At 37.4% G+C, this 24,677-nt stretch overlaps 1 protein-coding gene across 1 annotated transcript in view; it reads right to left on the bottom strand.

Annotated features, from left to right (window-relative positions):
* Positions 1–127: 127 nt before the first annotated feature.
* The window catches only part of LOC117434979 (F-actin-monooxygenase MICAL2-like), a 79,084-nt gene continuing 54,534 nt past the window's right edge, over positions 128–24,677 (bottom strand). The window contains exons 29-39 of the mRNA XM_034057744.3: positions 21,549–21,639; positions 18,080–18,249; positions 15,629–15,712; positions 14,488–14,573; positions 12,994–14,155; positions 9,752–9,846; positions 9,172–9,264; positions 8,709–8,802; positions 4,622–4,721; positions 4,420–4,493; positions 128–3,382 (exon numbers count right to left, since the gene is read on the bottom strand). Coding sequence (XP_033913635.3) covers positions 3,186–3,382; positions 4,420–4,493; positions 4,622–4,721; positions 8,709–8,802; positions 9,172–9,264; positions 9,752–9,846; positions 12,994–14,155; positions 14,488–14,573; positions 15,629–15,712; positions 18,080–18,249; positions 21,549–21,639 — 2,246 coding nt within the window. The 3' untranslated portion in view covers positions 128–3,185. The remainder of the gene's footprint in view (positions 3,383–4,419; positions 4,494–4,621; positions 4,722–8,708; positions 8,803–9,171; positions 9,265–9,751; positions 9,847–12,993; positions 14,156–14,487; positions 14,574–15,628; positions 15,713–18,079; positions 18,250–21,548; positions 21,640–24,677) is intronic.

A 24,677-nucleotide genomic window follows, 5' to 3' on the forward strand; every position in this document is an offset into this window, starting at 1 on the left:
AAATTTAATTAATTTATTTATTTATATAGAAGTTTAAAAGTTGCTGGTGTTCAATAATGCGAGACAAATTGTTTTTTGTTTTTTTTTGTTTTTTTTTAATACTTCCCAGACAAAAAGGTTCCCCATGTTGGTACAGAAATTACAATATCAGACACATTATGTATAAAACAATAAATAAATATATATATATTATATTTGAAGGAGAGGGATAAGGGCGTCTGCTAAGAAATAAATAATAATAATAATAATAATAGTTTTTTTATTGTGACACATTTTACAATTTAGTGAGCATGTTCACTGGAGTAAATGCTACACATAGACTAATCCTAATGGCAAATAGGCAGATTTACACTAATACCTTCATGAAGTAACACAGATGAAGACATCAGACAACATCCTTGCTTTAAGTTTTTATCTCAGAATGTATGAATATGGTGCATAGTATAACAAGAAACTATACTTTTGTATTATTATTATTTATTTCTTGTTACAAGATATCACATTATTTTGACATACAATTACCCATTTATACAGTTGGTTTTTGACTGGAGCAATCTAGGTAAAGTACCTTGCTCAAGGGTACAGCAGCAGTGTCCCCCACTGGGGATTGAACCCACGACCCTCTGGTCAAGAGTCTAGAGCCCTAACCACTACTCCACACTGCTGCCCTATAGGTATTGTAGGTATTTGCTGTATTACATGAGGTAGAAAAAAGATCTCTGGGAAGTTCTAGAATTTACTACATCCAAGTCGGTCTTGGGTAATTGCATGATACATTCAAGTAGTGTACATACACTGTCCATTACAGTATAAACGGCTCGATAACACATTCAAATGCCTGACGTGGTGTGACTGATTGAACACTGGAAGGGGGAGGAGCCCTTCCGAACCATCAACCAAATCATGGTTACAAGAAAAAATAAATAAATAAATAAAAATAAAGTAGAAAGTGAATTAATTGCTTCTTTTTAAGCATACCTCTACTGTTTTGTTCAGTGGGTTTATATGCACTAAAAAGGAATTTCAATATACTACTGCATTCATCTTTTATAGACAGTACAATGAAGCAAAGAACATATTTCATAGGTCATTTACATAAACTGGATACATTGCAAGTCCTTTGAAATGCACTAGAGTAAGAGGTGTCCCTGTTCACTGAGCAAGCTAGTGTAACCCAGCAGCCTATCAGTATCAGTAAATAACCTGGTTACTGAAAATGGGAACTGGGCATAAACTATTATACAGACACACATAGAAATGCACTGTATAATCCAGTGTAAGTATATGAACCACTACACCAAATAAAACACTAAATCAATATATATATATATACACACACACACACACACACACATACTGTACATACATACATACACATAGTGGACAAAAAAATGGAAACACCAATGTAAAGTCACTTAATAGGGCGTTGGGCCATTATGGTAACCCGCTCTGTGGAATTATCGGTGGACCGTTTTTGATGAAACCTGTTGCTCGCGGCCCAGGTTGAAAGTTGCAGTCAATTGATCTGCAGTTGCTTGCCTGTTTTGCCTTGCACTTCAAATTAGTGCACTGATATCACGATCCTGGAGTATGCGCTTCCTCCCACTGTTGCCCTTTGCTGATGATGTCTTTCCCTCGGTGTTCCATGCCGACATCACCTTAGACACCGTTGCTCGTGAAACATCAGCAAGTTGAGCTGTCTTGGTCACTGAAGCTCCTGCCAAACGCACCCCAACAATCACCCCTCTTCAAAGTCACTGAGGTCTCCTCTTGCAGCCATGCTAGCCATAATTATAGGCAACCTGGCCTGTCCAGCATTTTTATACATGACCCTAAGCATGCTGGGATGTTATTTGCTTAATTAATGCATGAGCCACATCTGTGTGGAAGGCCTTGCTTTCAATAAACACCCAGGTGCTTCCATTTTTTGTCCACTATCTATCTATCTATCTATCTATCTATCTATCTATCTATCTATCTATCTATTGCTAATTATTTGTATTGCATTTCTATGGGGCAGAATAATTCATTTTAAAAAGTGAACCCCAAAATTCTGAGCACATTAAAATTGGACCAGAAATAATGTTAAAAAGTCGGAATTAAGAAAATGGATTTTAATCACCCGACATATTGAGTAATATGCAGGCAACATTGGCAAGAAGAAAACTACATTTTTTTATTTGTATTCTTCTGTACTGAACAATGTATTTGCTCTGGCATTGACTATTTTTATAAAATATTCTTCAATATTGCTTCATATGCTTCCTGAATATGTTTTTAATTATTTCTTGCGAAATAGACTTACTTAGGCTAGATTTACTTAGCTTTCACTAAAGTGCACTCTGGGATGTTTTATTCAAGTATTCAATTATGAGCATGTCTATTTCTCTGGGATAAACAAAGTGCACCAAAAAGCCTAATAAAGCAATTTATGTTTAAATGTCAGTATACAAAATGCAAATGACCAAACGAAAAGAAAAACAGCTGCATTGGGTTAGTCTTGGACCAGGGTTTAGACTATGGTGTACAAATATTACACATGAGCTGAACACATGAGTACAAATACTATGCATTTTTCTAAAGCAAACAAAAACAGGTTTGTTTCCCTTTTTATTGAAATGTACAGAAGATGTGTATCTTGAAATGTGACCACATGGGTTCTTGCATGGAATCATGGTGGATAGCCGATAGCTATAAGATAAATAGACTGATAGGCACTGTTATTTATTGTATCATTACCACAGTGCAACACAGTATTACTTCCAAATCCACTGTGTTGCCAACAATGGTAATGTTGTGTTCTGCTATTCGGCTTTCTTTTCTGGGCAGTATTATAATGACAACCCCTTTTTCAGCAATGACAGTTACAGAAACTAATAGAATCTCATTCAGACGTCCTTTTCCTGTGAGCAAGGCTCTTGAAGTACTGTACATAAAACTTGTACTGTGCATTAACAATTATTCAGCTACAATCTTAAATTGAACGAAATAAATAAATAAATGTATATATATATATATACACTCTCCTGCACAGCAGTCTGCATAAAACTGGTCCTGATATAAATAAATATTCACCTTCAGTCTGCAAAATCAAAACAAATGTCTTTTTATATCCAGCTGTATTTGAAATACAGTTTGCTTGAATGTGCATTGGTGCTGTTGAAATGCTGGGCCACTCTTTGTCTTCACATTGGAGGATTCAGGTCCAGTGAAAGTGGTACCCTTTGGATAGCACAACACTCCAAGTCCTTGTCTTCTGCCTTCTCTCGTAGCCTCTGCTCCTCCAGAAGAGCCACCAGTTTGTTTCGTCTCTCCACCACCCCCAGCATCTTCTCCAGGACCTGCTGCTCCTCAGCACGCTCCTGCTGACTTTTCTGGGAATCTAGAGAGATTTGGGAATAAAGCAAAATTCATTCAGGAATGAAGAACTGTATGAGACCTTTGAGAATTACACGGTTTGAAATCCTATTTAAAACAATGACATATCGAGCACAATAATATTGCTCAGGACGAACTTCTGAAATTTCATCCACATTTGCTAACACTTGGGGAAAAACATATACACTTATATTAACTATGAATATGAATAGTCTAACAAACTTCTAAAAAACCTCTCTCATGTTACAAATAAAATATAACAACACTGTTAATTCTTTACCATGAAACACGTATCAGGAATTAAGATTTTTGTTCCTTAAAGTTAGAACCTTATAAAAGAAAATATGTTTCTCATAACATAATTAATGCATCAATCTCAGGGCACCTATTGCAAGGTTAAACCACTATGTTTTATCATAGATGCTTTGTACATTCTATACAGAACAGGAATTAAAAGGGCAACATAAGATATACCCTGCTATTCCATTATAACTGACCCCAAGGTCAAATGGTCCATTGAAAAATAATTCTATATTCAATTAATCTTTTTTTCTGTATTATTGCTCACACTTCCCAGGAGTTTTGTCTACAAAAGTGACAAAGGTTCTGCAGGGTAGTATTAATAAGTGAAAGTACTGACTATTGAGCAAGCTGGATCAAGGCTGTTTGTCACATAAAACAAATTCACATTACCTAAAACATACTACATATACATCCTTGTGGGAGCAGAGTACAAATGCTACAGTACATGTACAGTAGAGGGTTAGGCTAAGTGAAGCAACACAAAAAGAAAACATTGTCACAGAGCACTAACATTTTACAAAATCTGGAAAGCTAATATTTTCAACACAGACTTGTGAGGTAACAACAGCATTTTTTCTGGCTTAAATGCAGACATTGCTAAAGCTGATTGTGCCTCACTTTTTCCCCCAGAGCTCATCACATTTAACAATACCGTCCATAGCCTTTGATTTTTAAAACGACAAAACAGTCTTGTAATAATCCGCATATTTGCTTTTTCCTATCTGTCAAAGCACTTACCATCAAAGGCCATTCTCTCATGTAGCCTCTGCTGCAGTCTGCTTTGACAGTCCTCAAGCTCCAGATCTTGGGCACTGTGGGATTCAGAGGTTAGTCAAGCCCACACTGTTGATTAACTGAGAGTGCATATGAATGAGCGTTTGTGGAAGGGTTTGGAGAAACACAATCAATTCATCAACTTGTGTCTGCCATCTATACTCACAATATCATGAGCTCAGATTCGTAGCGGACTAGCTTGTTCTTCTCCAGAACCAGTTTAAACCAGGAGTGTAGAAGGTGCGTTTCATCTTTTGGGCTGCAATCTGAAATTGGAAAGCAAAATGTAGAATATCTGTAGCATATTGTACATGATATTATAAATCATGGGGGCTGGAACACACGTCCTCCTAAACGCTCCAAGCTATAACTGATCTAAACACCACCACGCTAATAGTGAGATTGATTTAGGGTGGCGGTATATTAAGATCTGACGCTATTTATAGTAGATCATTAAAATAGACACCCATATCAAATCAGTGGTAATTACAAATTACCGCTGTATAATTTACTGGTATAAATCAATGGTTGTGCTGTCAGCATTATGTGTTATTGTAGTTTTTTTTTTAGTTTTTTTTATTATACATACTGTATATATTTTTTAAAGACTGACCCGTTACAAAATACAAAATCAGATCCTTTTCTACCAAAGCCAGTTACGGTGTCCTACTGTAAGAATCTTACAGAATGCAGTTGCCTTTCACTACCAATCCTTTCCCAACATTTCAATTTGTGTCCAAATTAGGTTAGAGCTGGGGTGCCCCCTTCTGGCACTTGTTTTGTGAAAAGAGAGACAAAAGACAAGTCTGTGTCAAGCCAAAATGAAATACTATACTGGATAGCAATATTTTTTCTTTAAAATATGCATGCATTTGTATGTTCACCAAACATCAAACATTGTCCATTACTGTGGTAAAATACATGTTAAATACCTTTCTGTTTACTATGCCATTTTGACACTTTTTCCTGTTCATTTTAATTGATTCTAGCATTCTTCTGCAGGGGGAGGTTCTGATTCTTTCCCCTGACACTTCTATCACAATACATTTCCACACATTTACTATGCTTGGACTGTGTATGCCGCATTCAAAGTTTTAGAATGTTAATATATATATTGTAGAAGACTGGCCATCACTATGCAGGAAACACTCCAGCTGAATTGGAAATATCTGTGCTGGCGCCAAATGCATGACTGGTGAACATTGTTTAGTAATCTCCCTGCCCTTGAAGGAAACCACTAACCACAACAGTAAGGGGGCCTCCATCTTCTGTCTACAGAAATAGACACTTAGTATCTCTCATAAATAATATCCCTCAATGCTTGGGCAGGGCTTGTATGATAGATTTACGTACAGATTGTTTTTCTTTTTTTAACTATTTTATTTTAAGCTATATTGAGAACCATATATTTACATAGCAACTACTTAGTAATTGCATGGAAGATTGTATGTAATAATTAATTTATGATGCATTCCACACTTATTCATATGAACCATCAAAACCAAATGGTAATTCCTTGTGAAAAGAATTAGAATGATCAGACAGAGTTGGAGTGTTCTCCAAAATGTTCAGTGCCACAGTACATACTGCTGGTAAGTAAATAAATCATGTTTAACATGTACAAAAAACATACTCTGCTATTTAATTAACACAGAAAGCAGGGGCTTGGTTGCACTGCTCTCCACCTACTCATGTTCTCTTTCAACTCATGTTCTCTTTCAACCCAGTTTGGGTTTATGAATAAGTCATTAACAAAAGGGCCATTCATTGCATGTTCTCTCCTCCTTAATGCAATTATCCCAACAAAGCCATGTAAACATGACACACAATGGTCATTGCTCTGCCTCAAGCTTTCATTACTGGAGACATGTTCCATGCATTTATGTACTAAAATGTGTTGCACTAAAAGGAATTGCGACATATGAAAAAACCAGAGCACCCCAGTTTAGTTTTTAGTTTCTGGGTATATTATGGTTACATTTGCAGGTTGGTTTTAATAAAAATATATATTGTCTTAGATAACCCTCTTTATTGTTGCTTCTCTCCACTTCAGCTTGTTTTTAATAAACATTATCACAATAAAATGTCTATATTCAAGCAGCCCTTCATTATGTAAAAAAATGGAAACCATTACATCTTCCATCATCATTACACATTTAGCAGCACCGTGGAAAATTGATGGTCTGAAACAATATTAGTGTGTTGCAAAGCAGCAGTTATAATGTAAAACATTTATTCCACAGGTAATCATTAAAAAAGAAAAGAATATTCAAACAAATCTGTTAAAAATTGCTGCTTCTTTTAGACTAAACCCTTTAATTTTCAAAAGATTTCCTGTACAGTACAGTAAATACATCAAATGCTATGAACATTTTCAGTGCTCTATAAACAAACAGAAAAGAAATGACTGCATACTAAGCCAAGAGCTGGAAATGATAAAAATAAAACTGATTTAAAAAGATAAAAGCATTTGTCTGGATATATGAATACGTTTGGGATAACATTAGATACCAAACCATTACTGACCTCACAGGGACATGAGATCTTAAGCACAGTAAAAAAAATAAATAAAATAAATAGTTCTAGAATGTATGGATTTTCCGTAGGAACTGCATGATTTCTCTTGTTGTATTGTAATTGCAAGACTAATACACTTTCCTCCATTAAGTATTTTGATGCTCTATTTGATTTAGTTCATTTTAAATATGTATTTACTTTCAATCTCAAAACTGACAAATGGTGCTTTCAATTAATTTCAGTAAAATAAACTCTGGCATTCGTTTAATGAAATTCAATTTGAAACTCAACCTTCTAGCCCAAAGGCCTATGCTATTCTAAGCTCCCCATCGCTTGTGTATACTGCAGTGACTCAGAGCTGTGAAATTAACACAGAACTCTAAAAAGAATAAAACGTGGCTTATTCATATTGCACTGTATAAATGTAATCCTTTTTGGTGCTTGATAATCCTAATGATGCCTAGGGCTTAATATCTGAAGTAGTGCAAGCAGCGGCGCTGTCAATTCTGAAAGAAAAATCACTGCCACACTAATCACAGTTATATTGCATTTCTCTCCTTCTTTTGCCTCCCAGCTAGTCCAAGCTCTCCATAGGAGGTCATGCAAAGTGCAGGCCAGTAACTGAAAAAAATCTTGCTTTTCAATGTTCTGCGACTCAGGTAGAAACAGGCATTTTAAACTGAAAGCCTGATAAAGAATTACCCAGCAATTCGTTGCATGCATATTCAGGGACTACAATGACTGTGCATTTTGAACATAAATTCATTATTAGCAACCAGTATTCGCATTTACACACAATGACATGCTTTAATAAAGAGCTCCCCTTTACACCATTAAGATCATGCTATTTGTGTTCCTCCTTATAACAGGAATATTAGTGCTAATGGAATGGCAAATGTAAGCCATGACTGTATGGCCTTATACCCTGTTCCACAGTATAAAGGTCTGCCTTTGCTTCACCTATTGAACTATTACTATGTATACAAATGCAGTATCATTTCTTTAATGAATTAATATTGAATTCAAATGGAGTATATATTATACATTTCACAGTTCGGATGCTTAAAGTAACATTACAAGCCACTCCAGATACAGTGGGTGAAAGCAAATTCTGAGCTATGAAATGCCCTGTCAACATTAGATGCATCCTTTGTGATTATCGCCATAAAAATCAGTCAGAGCTTGAAAGCAAGACACAAGTTGCCAAAGGCACTAGCATAACAGTAAACTGCATTACCAATTTCTTTATAAAGAGACAGCTGTAATTTCTCAGTTGTACCTTAATCCATCATTCTGGCTACAGCCACAGACCAAAGTAATGCAATCACCCTCACATCACAATTGAGAGCCTTTCTTGCAGGGGCAAGGTGTGTTGTACAAAGATTCCACTCCGATTAAGACATTTCCCTCCAAAGCCATGTCTAATTGACAGGCATTCATCTCTGAGGTGAAATGACTTCTGTCAGGCACACCTGACGGGCTGAACAGAATTGGAGGTAAACAGCCACCTGGTATGAAAAGGCACTGCTTCAATCAGCCAGGAGGAAAGAGAATGTGATTTCAGAAATACAAGACTGACATAGCAGAGGATGCCGTGTGGCAGGTGTAGCTGGATAGCAAAGAGATGCCTCCCCTCTCCCACTACACTCGTTATCTGACTCTGAAGGCACTCGCTCCTCTCCTCCTTCCAGCCAGTACAATACAAATGGATTTGTCGTCTCAGCTGAGTCACTAACCTGATTCTCCCCGCAGCGCCTTCTCCAGTTTAACACCCTGCTCCTCCAAGGCTCTCTGCCGCTCCTCCACCTCCTGCAGCTGCCTCTGTATAACCTGGAACATCATTGATGACAGAGAGTCACTGCGGTTACCTTTAAGAGTACTGTCAATCCAGTTAGAGCTGGCATAGCTTTGCATTGAGATCTTTACTACGAGGAGTTCCAAACAAACTCAATGTACAGTCCGCTCAGCTCCAGAGTGCACCTCAAGCCTGAACAAGGCCTCGCTTAAACTGACTCTCAGTTGTGCTGAAGTGTGTCGGGCTTTGTAGAGACCACCTAACTTATTTTACCTGTGACCCTGGCATCCAGACATGAAAGGCTACTGAGCCTCTTAGCACCCACAAGAAATATCTGAACAAAACGTGATTAATGGATTAATACACATTGTAATTCATCTCCGCTGCAGGTTTGTCAGGCATACCTGGGCCCTGTGAAGTCTTTTTAGCTCTTCTTGTCGTGCCTGGTGTTGGGCGACCTTCTCCTGCTTCTTCTTTCGTCTGAAGCTCGTAGTCGCCTGAACAGATAATTAGACACAATGCTATTGAAATCCGCAGAACAGGCTGGTCTGAACTACCACACACAGCAGCAAACTCCCACTGCCTGCCATGTAAAAACTGAGCAGCTTCAGGAGGTCCCTGGCTTTAAAAGGTTGTCCATAACTCAATCTAAAACCATACTGTAGTAACAAAAGGTGTTGCATGTATCTCTCTGTGACATGCGTAGTAAAATGACATAGTAAATTCTGAATTCACAGTCGAATTTGCTTGAAGTTGAATTGCACAGGGACAGCATTATCAGACACAAAGCTTTTCTATGTTGATTTATTTATATGTGAATAAAAGTATTAAGGGGACAATCATGTGTTAGTTCATATGTAACAACAATGTTGATTAAGCACTAGAAAAGTGTTGATAAATAGGGCCCATGCTGATCCAGATCATACCCGATGACTCAGTTGTCTTACATAGTAAATGGTCTTGGTCTTGATTTCTAGCAGGTACCTTTAGTTTTGAAGTAGGTTTCTCCTCAGGGTCCTCACTGGAGGAGCTGTCGTCCTGGTGGTTTATGAAGCTCCCCACAGGCAGCTGACTGGGGCCTAAAATATGGAAGGCAACAGAAACGTCATCTTGAGGCTATTGTGAATCTGAATGTGGGTTCTTTGCAGTGTTTTGAGAGAGATGAACTTCTAAAGGTGGAATAAATAGTAAGAAAAAAAAAAAGACATGGAAGTAGAGATCGACTGAGACATAATGAATACTTATTCGACCAGTCATGCTTTTAGTACGGACTCATTAATTAAGTATTCCTAAAGCACATTGCTAAGCTAATTAAATGAAAGCAATGCAACTGTCACTGGGTAGTCTGCCCTGTACTTGGTTGTGCTGACACTAAAAAGAAGCATTAATAGGCTGCCTAGAGGCTTTTGCAAACAGCCCTATAGCCACCTGTCCTGGGTTCTGTCAATGCAACATGCTGCCTTGCAGGAAGTCACATCTCTTTTTTTTTCTCCCCTTGTGGTTCTAGGAATATTGTGTGAAATATATTTCTAATTATGTTTCACTGAATCCTCCTTTCCAATCATTAGTGATTATGAGGTGTGAGTTTTGTATATAAAACTTAGATGGAACTAAACTAAATATGTATTTCTTTAGAAAACATTACTTCTGATTGGAACACTAGTAGATGTTAATTTAATTCCAGAACACTTGCATCCTTTGTGATATCAGAAAATGTCCCCATGTTAACCAGTAATCAATCTGAGTAAGCTAATTAGGCAAAGGTCATTCTCTAAACGTAAGGCTTGATGAGACTATCCAGCCATGAAAAGTGTCACTTACAAAGCCAGAGCGACCTGCTGCTAAAATACATAATGACGTGGGTTTCACTGGTCTAAATGGTTTTAAACCAGGTATCTGTTCTATTAAATTGTGTAGCTGAAGGTTGCATGCCAGCTTAAATGACTTAGTGAGTTTTGCACTGCCTCATAATTGGATTCAATATTGGAGGCAGCTATTAGGCATATTACCCTTAGGTAGCTCATAGCATCTGGCACCCAATTTGCATCATGACATCTGTTCAATGTAAAATATCTGGCGTCAGAAAGTCTGGTAATATATTAACAAAAAAAAGAACATGGAAACAAAAGTGTAATAATAAGCAAAAGCACTTGCGGAACAAGTTCATATCTCACACTGTCATGCAACATAAATATTTTATTAGCATCTATCACAATAAACGTTTCCTTCAGATTAGCTAGCTCATGACATCGTCACATTGTTTAACTAACAAATACAGGTGTCACAAACTCTTTATAAGCGTGTTTCCTGGATTGGAAACAAATCTCTTGTGCTATTGTCTTTCAGATGACTGACTCGTTAGCTTTCCACAACTCGAACCACCTTTACTTCAAGCCGAATATTATGTGCAACAAGTGTATCTTCAAAGTCTACATTTTTAAATATAAGATAACCAAAAGCATTCCTTGCTGAGTAAATAACATTGCTATTTTCATCTCTACAGTAAATCAGCTGCTCTTGAAAGGTGTGGGGGAATTATACTGCACATACCCCAAACAAGTTAACCTGCCATAATACTGTGGGGCAAACTGGCATCAGTTTCTTAAAAAGCTGGTCTTGATTGAATATCCTCCTTCTGCACATAGTGACCACATCAATTATCTGCTAACAGTCTGGATCTCAACCAGTTCTAATCAAAATACCATTAAGAATACTTTGTAAAATTATGTTGTTTTTTTTTTGTATCAGTACCAGCACTTACCGGTAACCAACCAAACATGAGGACACTTTCAGGAAACATTTTCTGGCAGCTTTTCAGGCAGCACACTTGTTCTCCATGTGAAGGGGTATGGAAGAACATCAAAACAATTTTAAGTTTGGGTCAAAATGTCTTAAAGATGTTGCAATCAACTAATTGCGCCAGCAGTTGCCAGAAATAGTTGCTTGAAAAGTGACCAGAATAAGCTTTCTGTAAGTCTCATTGTGTTTCACAGGATTACAGGAATCAGGGCCGTGTCAGCTATTTATTTGGTGGGCTTTTTTTTTAATGATTAAATAAAATGTAAATTCTGTGCAACTGTTCTAGACTGATTTAAAAGAAGGCAACACATTCTAGAACAGTTTCATGAATAGAAAACTGTATTTTATTCATAAACCAGCCATGCCGACAACCAGTGGGTTGTTAAACATTGCAGACTGTAACCTTAAATAGGTTTAGTAAAACGCTCACGAAATAGTAGCACACATTTTTTTTTTAACAAGTTGGTTTTGTGTATTTTTATCATTTTGTTCACCTAAGACAACAGGCTCCTTTTGAGCCTGTTAACAGACCTACCATTGGATACTCTGCCTCTAAATCTAAAGAGCCATAATTTGGATCCCAGTGAGCAAGATTTGGCTCAAGACTCATCTGTTTTAATGCAAAGCTTCATTGCTCAGAGCATGGTGTTTTTTTTTTACAGCAGTGTAGAGTAGTGGTTAGGGCTCTGGACTCTTGACCAGAGGGTCGTGGGTTCAATCCCAGGTCGGGGACACTGCTGCTGTACCCTTGAGCAAGGTACTTTACCTAGATTGCTCCAGTAAAAACCCTACTGTATAAATGGTTAATTGTATGTAAAAAAATAATGTGATATCTTGTAACAATTGTAAGTCGCCCTGGATAAGGGCATCTGCTAAGAAATAAATAATAATAATAATAATAATAATAATAATTCAACAGGTAAAGGTTACTGATTGTATTAGTATCTAATCGTTTAGTATGTTTCTAATTTTACCATTCTCAAGAGCATTATCACTTATGGAGTGCTAGGTTTATTGAGTGCAATAAATACTATGTGCTAAGCAGCAGACATGCTTAATGCTAATGGCATAAAGCTTCAATTCATTAGTAACAGGTTGCAGGTTGAATATTTTACACAGTATTTATTGATTTCTCTGACCCTATCCATCTCAAATCATAGAAGCTTAAAAGAATTGCAAGTGTTTTATAAAGCCTTTTGTCAGTCTCGTGTCTCTTCAAGCAGAAACTATTGGGCCAGTCAGCTAAAGCATTGCTTTGATCAACCTATACACCATCAGGACAAGCCAAAGCTGTCTTTTTTAAAATATTTTACAGTATCAAGAAATCCACCTTGACACGTAGATCCATCAGGTAACTTATCATTCACAAATGTACCAAAACATTGTATAGGGGAGAAAACAAATCAGAAAACATACTGTAGGTTTACCTGGCTTTTTTGCTGCAGACAGAACATAAGATGGTGTCGCATTTGATAATGAGTCTGCAGGAAGTGCACTCATTGGAGTTTCCTTTGTTTCCTTCTCAGACCCTTTCTTTCTAAAGCTGGTAAGAAGCCTCCAGATATCAATCTTGCCACTTACGTCTTCCGAACCTTGTTGACCATTCTTTGTCTGTTCTGGCTTCTTTATTCTCAAGGAGGAAAAGAAACCGGGTTTTCTCCGCGAGAGAAATGATACATCGTCACTGGAGGAGCTGCTTGGCTTCTCGATCAATGAAGCCTTTTCTAATAATCTTGGCATATCATCCTCCATTGTATCATGGGCTTCAACCCTGGCTCTCCTGGTATTCCTTGAGGGACCCTGCAAAGGTCCTTCAGTACTGATACCAGAGCACGGAGTTACCTTGATGACAGGCTGTCCTGCCGCAGCTATTTCTGATGCCGGTAGGTGTGAAGAGGCTTGAGGTGGCTCATTGCTGGTCAACACATCCACTGGTTTGCCAAACACAGCGCTAAAGTCAAAGAAAGATCCTTCGGAGAGGGGTCTAGTCCTGGGCGCAGCCTTTTCAGTCCTTCTGATGTTCGAAGAAGAAGTGCTGCTAGATCCTCTGAAAGATTTTCTAAAAGCATTGGCTAAAAATTGTAGAGGGGATTGAGAGTCTTCACTGTCATTATCATTGCTGGAAGAAGGCACTTTTGGAAGTTCTACCACACGACCGGAATCCACAGTTGAAGGCACTTTGGCAGCACTAGTTGAAGAACCAACATGATCACTAGCTCTGGAGTTGCTATTATCTCCTTTATTTCTCTGCCTAGCTGTGTCCTCTGGGGCAGACAGTTCCCAGTCAAGTAACTTAGCTTTCTCTTTAGGGGACAGAGTTAATCTTTTCCTTATCAGCTGTTTCGTTTCTTTATATACATCTGCATTTTTTCCTTCATCGTGGCAAGTGACACTTATTCTGGTTGTGTCTGTAGAATAAGGACTTGGAAACAGACTCTCAGCGCCTCCTTTTTTGGTATCTGTAAATGGTGTATAGGTTTCCCTGTCAGCAATGGGTGATGGTGTAGTCTTGTCTGTACTTGTCTCAATTGGGCTGCACGATTCAGAATGCCTTTGTAAATGCTCAGATGAACTTTGTTCAGAGAGCTTCTGTATATAAATATGAGAATAAAAATATATGAATTAATTTTCCATTCAAGGCATGTTTAAGGCATGTTCAAGGCATGTCACACCAGTGATTGGGTCAAGTGTCAACATAATGAATACCAACAAACAACATGTAGTAAACATAAGACTTATAACATTAAAAAGCTTATACTAACACATATGCTTGCAATCTTACATATGGTAAAGCTAAGGTGTCCTCTTTGAAATTACAATTTCTATTTTATTTAAGTCACATCTGTGTCTTGCATGAGAATGATCCACATTATAAACTGCGTATTATTCTGTACTTTCAAATTGCAGAACTGGTGTCCTACCTGAGATCTCGAGAGTTCCTCTGGAACGCTGTGGGTGTCACCCCCAGAGTGTTGGTAAGATCTCTTATACATGATTAAAGGCAGAGCTTGATTTAAGAAAAAAGAAACTGTAAAAAAACTATCTGTAAAACGCACATCCACATCATTCAATTCAGATTTGAAATCTAATGATCATATGAATTTATTTAAAACTTTTTTTTTTAACTAAAATTAACGAACAGCATATACACTAGCTACACAAACATGTTTGGGTAAATTAGTTCAAAATAAATGCCATACATTTTATATAATGTATGCTGTTTGAAAAATGCAAATAAAAAAAAAAAGAAAGAAAAAACAAAACCCAGCATTATTTCACCAGGCTTTACTGATCGCTATACACATGAGACTGAATATGTGGCCCCCCATGAGCCACACATGGGGTCTGTATATGATCATCAACACAATGAATGGTGTTCACAGCTAGACAGGCTGCACCCTGCACTATTCAATTATATTTTTGTGGCAAAATAATTATAGAAATGTGTTTTACTCAATCCCATTCATTGCGTTGATTATCACCTACGGACCCCATGTGTCGCTCATGGGGGACCACATAGATTCAAATGAGTCTGATGTCTCTTGATTACGCCTATGGAATGCACAGATTATAGTCAAATCGGGTCATAACTGCCAAAAAAAAAAACGTCTGCTTCTGAAGACTGTAGTGTACCAGAGAGCAGCAGCACCCTCTAGTGGGTGAATGTTTATTAACATTAAATTGACCAACAGGGCTAGAAATAGTGTTTGTACAGTACGCATTAAGCCCGACTAAACATGAAACAGTCATTTAGTGTGGGCGCTTTAAGCTGGATTCATTGAAACGTTTTTGAGTATGGTTCTCGAAATCGATTTTGTACAGTGTTAAAGCAGTTTAGATTTAATAAACATTTTGCCTGGTGTGTTCATAGTGGCTGCGGACTTGTGTTTTGTTTTTTAGTCCATGCAATGTTGGTGACACAGTGAAAACATTTGTCCAGCTGGGTATTTATTTCCCTAGTCTAATATTAATAATACAATGATAATACAGGAATTAACACTGCTGATGTACCATAACACCTATCCCAGAATGTGACAAGGGCCAGAGAATAAGAATACTTACTTGTCTGAATTTTTCTTCTCCATCTATTATGCCTGTCAAATGGTGATGGCTGGGATGATTGCAACTTACTGGAGAGCTGCATGGCTGGCCAAAATATGTATATCAATTATTAAAATTAGTAAGCAAGCAATGAATTAAAATAGGACAAGAATTGTGAAGAATAGCAACACAATAAATAACTCTTTAATCAACTGATAGCTGGAAAATATTTATCAGCACAGTCAGATTTATTAAAATACAAGCCTTTGGTTAAAAATCTTATTTTCTTGTAAAAAAAAAAAAAAACTCTTAAAATATTCAAAAGGATTGTGCCAAAAATAATAATTAAAAATAACAATGGAGCAGATTTTCAAAGCATTTACTCCAGTCTTTAATTAACTCCACATAAGATTAAGAGTGCTTTACCCTTGAATCATACTACTTAGTTGCTTTGTTCTAGTTTTGAAACACCAGCAGGGTTTTCGTGTTTTTTCTCCTTTAAAAAAAGGTTGCGTAATTGAAGACTGGGGGGAAAGCTTTGGAAATCTACCCCAATGAAGCTTTGTATTTAGAAACCTTGAAACGCATGAACTGTTCTTATTTTACATTCAACCATGCATGTTTGTTAATTTTTTTTATTGCAGAACACTTACGTATCCTTTCCTAATCCAATTGAAAAGGTGAGTGTCAACTAATTTGGCCCTTAGCTTCCTTCCATAAGGGGGCATAGCAGGATTAATCATTCAGGTAGTTTGTATACATGACCAAATGCATTCAGCTGCACACATTTACAACATATTTTTGTTTAATCGGCACCCAATCATTTACATTTTAAGTACATTAAAAACATCTGGGGAATCATTAGTAATACCAATTCAAAACGTGTATGTATTTTAAAATGTGGCACTTGCAGTATCTATTTAGGCAGCCCAGTGTGATGAAATGGGTAATAAACATCTCCAGTCCTACTTCATTACTATGCAACAGATCACATTTTTGGTTACCAGTGCACTTGTTTTGCTTATAAGCGCAGTGAAGCAGGTTTATATTAAATTCAGCCCATCAGAATGAAAAGCCTTTATAAACCTGATTACAACTGAACACTTACATTACAACTCAGTTATATGAGGTAAATCGAAGTTAACACTGTTTCCTCTAATGCCTTCGTCAATACCGTTATTTTCAGTATGGTGGCCTTGGCGATCATGTACAGTATTCAATGGTGCTGATGATATGTAAAATTATCAGATATAATGTCACTATTGCATTGCATAATACCAGATCAGACCTGAGCTCTGTAGCTAGTTTTTTAATTTGTATTATTGTCTGTCCTTTATTCATTTTGCAGTATGGTATTTTAGACAAATCGCACACATATATTTGCATTATGAATATTGCCCTACATGTTTGCTTCATTGCTGTACATACTGTAGATGAACTTATAAAAACTAGATTTACATACTTATGCTGACCTCAAATCCTTTTATAAATGATGGGGAACTACTATTGCTACTAGTATGCAGCAACAGTATTCCTTTGAGTGTTCTGTGTAAATGCAATAATGGTCTCTAAAGAAAGAAAGTCACAACACAAACACGATCCTCATCACCTTCCCCAAGCAGGGTTTCTCTGCAGGGCAGGATTCAACAGGCAAGACTGATTAGAGAGGATGCATCAGGTGCAAGGACTGTTTAACCAAATCCATGCTCCACTTCGTGTGTTTGGTTTTTAGGAATGATCCCTGATACTATGCTTTGTGTCAACTGAAGCAGACTGTTCCTGAATTGTTATGGGGTTTGATGGTTTTTTACTAATTAGGTTTGCCACCTGAATAAATAAGGTTCAGGTCTCATACCCATGCATGCAAATATTTTGCTCATTTGACCTGAAGATCTTGTATTTTAACTAACGGAATGCCATGGCTTACTAGAATTATGCTAAATATCTTATGTACAGTAAATAATAGTGTCTTGATTTCTGATTAAAAAGATTGAACCGGTGGCTAAACTAAGGACAATGTAGTGTGATTGGTGGACAGGATCGTTTAAATAGAAACAACTAAAAAGTGAAATGAGTCATGTACTAAAATACTACAACTGGATGTAAAGTATAACAGTGGATACGTGGTTAAGCCAGCTGCTGTGCTCTCTCGAAGTATGTGCTGCACTCTGTTATAAAGCTCAAGTTTGTTTCTCTCTCTGTGTCATAAGAGGCTGTGTGGTCTGGTGGTTAAAGAAAAGGGCTTGGATCAGAAACTCCCTGGTTCAAATCCCGGCTCACTCACTGACTCACTGTGTGACCCCGAGCAAGTTACTTAACCTCCTTGTGCTCCGACTTTTGGGTGAGACGTTGTAAGTGACTCTGCAGTGATGCATAGTTTACACACCCTAGTCTCTGTAAGTCACCTTGGATAAAGGTGTCTGATAATTAAACAAATAATTATTATTGAAAAAATATGGAAGGTTGACCTACCATCATCAGGTTTGGAGTTTTCCTCTCTCAGGTCACAGTCCTGTCTTCTGAAGTGTCCTTCTGAACTATCTGTGACTGGCTTGGGTGTAAAGGAGTTGAAATCTGGGATCTCTGCTCCAGCGCTATTCAAGGAGCTGCTACAGGGGTCAGATTCGGTGTCTGAACACTGACTTTGAAGGAAGCAGAAATCATTTTGTATGAACATGAAATAAATAATACATCTCCAATGTATAGTACAGTAAAGATGGCCAAAAAACAACAACAAAAAAGCAACAGCTACAACACATGCATAATAAACACATAATAACACATAATAATAAAAAAAACGATAGGAACATAATTTAGATCTTTTATTTAACATCATGTAATCAAAGAAACTACAAAATCGTAAGCAAAAGTCTACAGGAAGCTACAATAGTAGTACAGTATTTCATGTTAGGTTTCGAAATGTCAAATTGTTCAAGTTTTTCGTTAAGTATATGGAAAACTACAAAGCGGTATGTAATTCAGTATGTTAGCGTAACATTATTCATCAGGTTTCATTCGACTTTATGAAGCAAAATGAGTTAATTCTATAGGGTGATGCTAAACCTTTGGCCAGAGCTGTATGTATGAAATTACTTCCCTCTTCACATTTGTTTATTTTACTGTGAAATGTAAAGTCCAATCTGAATTATGTGAAAACCACACATGAATAATATGAAACCAGTGTGACATATGAAACCCATTTCTAAATATAGCATAGCAATGAATGAAATGTCATGGATCCAACATGATGTGTGATCCTGTGGTCAAAGAAAAGGGCTTGTGACCAGGAGATCCCTGGTTCAAATCACTGACTCACTGTGTGACCTTGAGTAAGTCACTTAACCTCCTTGTGCTCCGTCTTTCGGGTGAGACGTTGTTGTAAGTGACTCTGCAGCTGATGCATAGTTCACACACCCTAGTCTCTATAAGTCGCCTTGGATAAAGGTGTCGGCTAGATAAACAAATAATAATGATCTGGGGTTTAGTGACAAGTTTGAAAAGTCGCTTTCCTCCTAAGAGTACAGTTCTAGCACAGACACGCTGCTAGGATGTATTTGCGCTATACTGTGAAATATTATATTATATTTTTTCCACAGGACAACCAATTCAGATTAATCTTGGATCCAATTAATTGGCCATATGTATCTACTGCTTTAAAAAAAAAACATCAAATATACAACAAACAGAGATGTGAATGTTTATCTCAATTAATTAGACATGGTTCTAGATTAGGACAGGCTTTCAATTCATTTATCAGCTGTGATGGTAAAAGAAGGCCATGCCAAGTGTGTTTTACAGTGAGTCAGAAGCCAGGTATTTTCACCCAGGGTTTCTTTTGAGGCTTTGGTTCTTTGCCATCAATACACTACACAAAAAAAACTCCCCCGATAAAGGTTTTAGAGGAAGCCATTGCACATTTCTTAAATTGTAATTGTAAAATTACTCAAATTTTCAAGGTAAAACTTTTCAGACAGCAAGTGAAGTCAGGAAACATTTCAGGTCGCACACTGAAGAGCCATTGTATTTTAAAGCACCTTGAGATTCTTGAGTTGTATTTAGCGGGTGAAGAGCGCATACTGAAATGTAAATTATGTTTACTCTCCCATTCCCGTCCCTCAGAAGCTAAACAGCACTTGTAGATCAAATGTTACCTTCTGCTATTGATGAATAAGAACCCTGCTGCCCCAACAGCTACTGGCACCTGCTGAACCTCATGATGAAATGGCTTCCATCTTGCGCCTATAGCACAACTGCTGTAAGTGGGTGGGATTCCATTTTTCATGTCAAATAATATGACTTCGTAAGTGCACTCAACATAGCATTTGATCTATGTGTCGGCTCCTGGTTCTGAAAGATTATTTTGCAGAAATTCTTCGTAAAGAATATGCTCTCTTTCTACAGAAGGTACAATACATCTCATTTGTACTACATGGACATCTAGTCTCACAAATACGTGTTCAGACCTTCAGTTGACTATGCAATGGTTGCAAGGAAACATCTGCCAAAGCATTGGAACTAAACTAAAAAAACAAGAGGTGATTCCTCACAATGAAACGACAGGCCAAGAAGGAACAGTGACGCTGTTTAAAAACCTTTTTGGTTTTTTTTGTTGTTTTTTTTAAATATAAGGAAAAAATAAACAAAAAAGTAGATGTGATGATATAATCTAAAAGTTAATATCATAAAAATATGATATAAAACCCCTATAACTCTAGTACTATAAAAACTCAGATATCCATATATTCCTTTCCTGGTATACTGCCAAAGTGTTCACATGCCAACAAGATGACAACTGTTTAAATAACATACTTTACACTTATAACTTTAAAGTCTGTTTCAAAGCTCTTTTCAAAATGTCTGCTCTAGTGCACTGATAGTGTAAGGATTATTGCCCATGTTGTCAAACAGGTAACACAGCAATAACGATCCATTATGTGGTATGGAACAGAAAAGCCAGAGCACTTTTTTTTATATATATATATATATATATATATATATATATAATCGCTTTCTGCAGTGATTTAGAGGACAGATCTCAAACCCCAGACTTTAAAGTTATAAGTGTTAAAAGTTGTCAGGATGTTACCAACCCCTGGGAACGTGTAACGCTATATTTTCAGAACCCCTCTACTTACTCTTACTCTTTAAAAGGCAGTGATAAGCCAAATTGCAAATGACACTTCTGGCCTTGTCATTTTGAAGGCTGTATCTCTGGCGCACCCATTCTGATTACAGCACAGAGTTTCTGTGCAAAGTTCATCTCAAGATGATGACCTCATCCCACAAGAATCCCATTAATGTTCCTGACACTGAGGGATACAGCATGTCAACTTGCAAGTCTTATCAGTGATGGAAAGAGTCTAGCAGACCTTCACGAGACCTGCTCAAAGGTAATATCATAGTCAAAGGTCAGAGGGAGGGGCCAGCGAGGTACATCAATTAAAAAAGGTTTTTTTTTTTTTATTATTTATGTATTATTATTATTATTTGTTTATTTAGCAGACGCATTTATCCAAGACGACTTAAAGAGCTGCAGAGTCACTTACAACAACGTCTCACCCGAAAGACGGAGCACAAGGAGGAGTTAGTCAGGTTACACAGCAGAGCTAGCCATCTGCTCTATTAACAGTTTGAATGGCTTCTTCTCCTTGCTAAAATTTTTATCAGTAAACCAATATTTTAAGTGAAAAAGTGTGGAATGTACTATGTATAACATGTACTGTGTATAATCCTGGCACGGTGACCCTACCTCTGCTTAGAAACACAGCTGTCTCCATTTCCATCTGTCATACAAAATTTAAAATGGCTCATTACTTCTTCAGGTAGGTATATCCCTGGGTGAGAAGTCTTTATCAACATTGTCATGGTGAGCTGTGTTCATGAATACAGGCACACAGTAACTAATGTGGAATCGAATAGGTACCTGGTTCTTTATACTTACTCATTGGCATCACTGGTTACCAGGACGTGCACTGCCAGAAGGTTATGATCTGTCATGTCTTCTTCAGGGATTGCTCTCACGGAGGTCTGGGCTGAGGAGAATGAAAGATATTCACCTCCATGCACCCTGTTCTCTGGAGTATGGGACTTTTTTGATCTAGTTGGGTCTCCCAGGCATTTGAAATAGCCACCTGGAAACAGAAGAATATCTAACATCTGGAGGCTAAAGCAAATGCTGGTAAATACAAAAGACAATACCTTGAAGGGTCATCATGGTGTAGAAAGGGAGTAAAAAGCTAAAGTACATGGTTAAGAATTAGAGGAGCACAGAATCTGGCATTCACCTACCAGCTTTTTTCTTACTGGTCAGTGCAGAGCAAATTGCTAGATTGAACTAGCTGCAAAGGCTTGTTTTAATCTTAACATTAAGACACAAGTTGCATGTTCTTAATGATGTATTACTAAGTTTAACCTTCTTTGTGTTGTACATGCACGGTTTTTGAATTATAAATACCTTACCTTACCTAAAAAAAGCTTCTGGGCTGTGTTTTGTCATTCTCTTGTTTTCCCATTTTGTGAGACTCTTACCATGCTGGGTTACCTGAGTGAATCCTCTGTGTATTTTCAAGTCAGATCCCAGAAAAAAAATTCCAACCGTCAAAATACTACTCAAAAATAACAGTGACCTGTTTTTAAAGGACTTTACCTGCTTACCTCAATATAAGTAACCTGCCACTCAAAGATGTGATACTATCCACAACTGTGGCAAAATGGCCAGTTGGTTTACAATCACAATAAGACCTTCATTTTCATGCATTTAGTAGCTGACCTTGTTCAGTTGGAGCCTTGGCCACAGAGGTTCATTATTTCATGCAGTTATCAAACAAAGGCAATGTTTATTACTGTATACAGCTGTGGGTGTATTTTACAAATTGATTGGTAACAAAAAAAATCTGTTAATGTTCCAATGTCTAGGCGGTAGCAGTCAATTTATGATGCAGATCATTCTAAGAGATCTACTTCCTGCAATAATTTTAATGCTTTATCAAACATGCTATTACTAGGTACATACCGTATCAGCATTAGGTCAACTCAAAATACTGTATTACTAGATTAAGATGATTTCATCTCCACGCTATGTTGCAAGAGTTTAGATGAAGGAGTCATTCTATATGTCATTCCACGTGAAGACGACCAGATTGTTACTCAAATGGGAGGCTCATTACCTGGGCACTTGTCAAGATTTCTTACTTAACAACTGTTCACTGCTGATACCTGCTTTAATCAACTCGATTGCCTAATTCCATATTGGAGCAATTCAGGTTGTGCTTTAGAAACTTTAGTCAGGAGTTTATACCTCGTTCTATCCCAATCCCCAAATATACAAATTAAACTTGCTTTGCTTGGCACAAGTCTTTGTTATGGGCTATCCCCATGTGACGATGATTGATTTATTGTTAAAGCATGTTTTGGGGCAATCCAAGTGTCGAATACGCTTGGAAAGCCATGCTTCAGATATTGGCAGAATATTTCTTACTGGCAAGTAATTGCTCTGCATTATTTGTTGCAGAACACTCATAACAGGAAATGTATATGACTGCATACACATGCTTTAATGATAAAGTGGTCATTTCCCACGCATCTAATTGGAAGTACAGTAGGTGATGTAATGTCTACTCCGATGAAATAGAAATCACCCTTTGTCCAGCTTTTGATACTGCATGTGACCTTTGGACCAAGAATAACAAAACCTGTTTCCTCCACTGAAGCCACACTGTTTTTCCCATCATGCCCTGGAACGCTTTGGAACCTACAGACTGCATGAAAAAGGAGGCAGCAGAGATGTCAATGACATGAATTGTTAGCAAGTTCATGTAAACATTATAGTCCGTTCTAAAGCCAATTCAAACATGATACAGACGTTACACAGAGCTCTGCCTCGTTTTGTGGATCATAATCTGCCTGGTTCAATAGCAACCCAAGCAAATAAAAGGAGAGCAACAAAGGCCCAAGGGAAACATTGTTTTTTTTGTCTCCGTTCTTAAAAATGTTAAAAGCCCTCTATTTTCTATATGGTTTACAATATAATGCACCATGCACATTAAAAAAGATAAGGGACCCAGCTTATTAAAAAAAAAAGTAGATGAAATTATTGTTTTTTTCACCATTATAAATACAGACTTGCAGCCAACACAATCAGTTTCTTCTGGTACCTGCACTGACCATCAAGAAAAAAAGGTGAATACCAGGCAGTGCTCTTTTCATTCTTATAGGCACAGTTCAGTATTTCCTATTTTTGGAAAATGCATTTCTTTTGTATATCTCAGATACTAGTATGTGTTCTAGAGTGATGGAGCAATGAGCCAATCAGAACCAATAAAAAAAAGGCAATGAGCCAATTAGAGTCAGCAAAAGAAATTTAAAGGGTTTGTGCAGGCCCCTCTTTTGAGTACCTTCTCTGTCTTTGAATATTCTGTATATCGTGGCTATTCCCTACTACCATGCTGCTCTCACAAATTCCCAGTTACTCCACACAGCTCCTGACCTGCACCAATTCCAATAATGGTCCATTTGCATCAATTGAAGCTGAAGTTTCCTTAAGTTAAACTTGACTCTGGTTACCTTGAATTGATACTGCTTTGCACTGATACCAGCTCCCCATGAAAACAGACACACATAACATTGATTTAAAAAGCAAAGAAAGAAAGAAAGAAAGAAAGAAAGAAAGAAAGAAAGAAGTTTAGGTCATCTAGTTACAAAATTCGTTTCAATTACTTACATAAGGCAGTGTTGCACCCAGTTGCAGTATATACTTTGATAGCTGCAGGCTTGTTTTTTTTTTCAGATGTATGAGATAGTGAAAAAGGAATGCAGCTACAGTTCCGTGGAATTCAGGAAGGTGTGGTGAGCAAAACAGGAACAAGAATAAACACAGGTCACTGGTACTCTGGTACAGTTCAGTAAATAGGCAGAACAGCTGGAAGGCAGGTGAAGTTCTGTGTTGTTCACCGAATGGCCAGACACATGCTTTATATTGTTGACCAGACACATGCAAACATTGGTTGAGGAGTTCTGCTTTATATTTTTTTGTTCAATAACACTATTTAAATCAGGAATAAGATCAATTTGT

Source organism: Acipenser ruthenus, chromosome 28, assembly GCF_902713425.1.
Source record: "Acipenser ruthenus chromosome 28, fAciRut3.2 maternal haplotype, whole genome shotgun sequence".
In the NCBI taxonomy this organism is placed as follows: Eukaryota; Metazoa; Chordata; class Actinopteri; order Acipenseriformes; family Acipenseridae; genus Acipenser; species Acipenser ruthenus.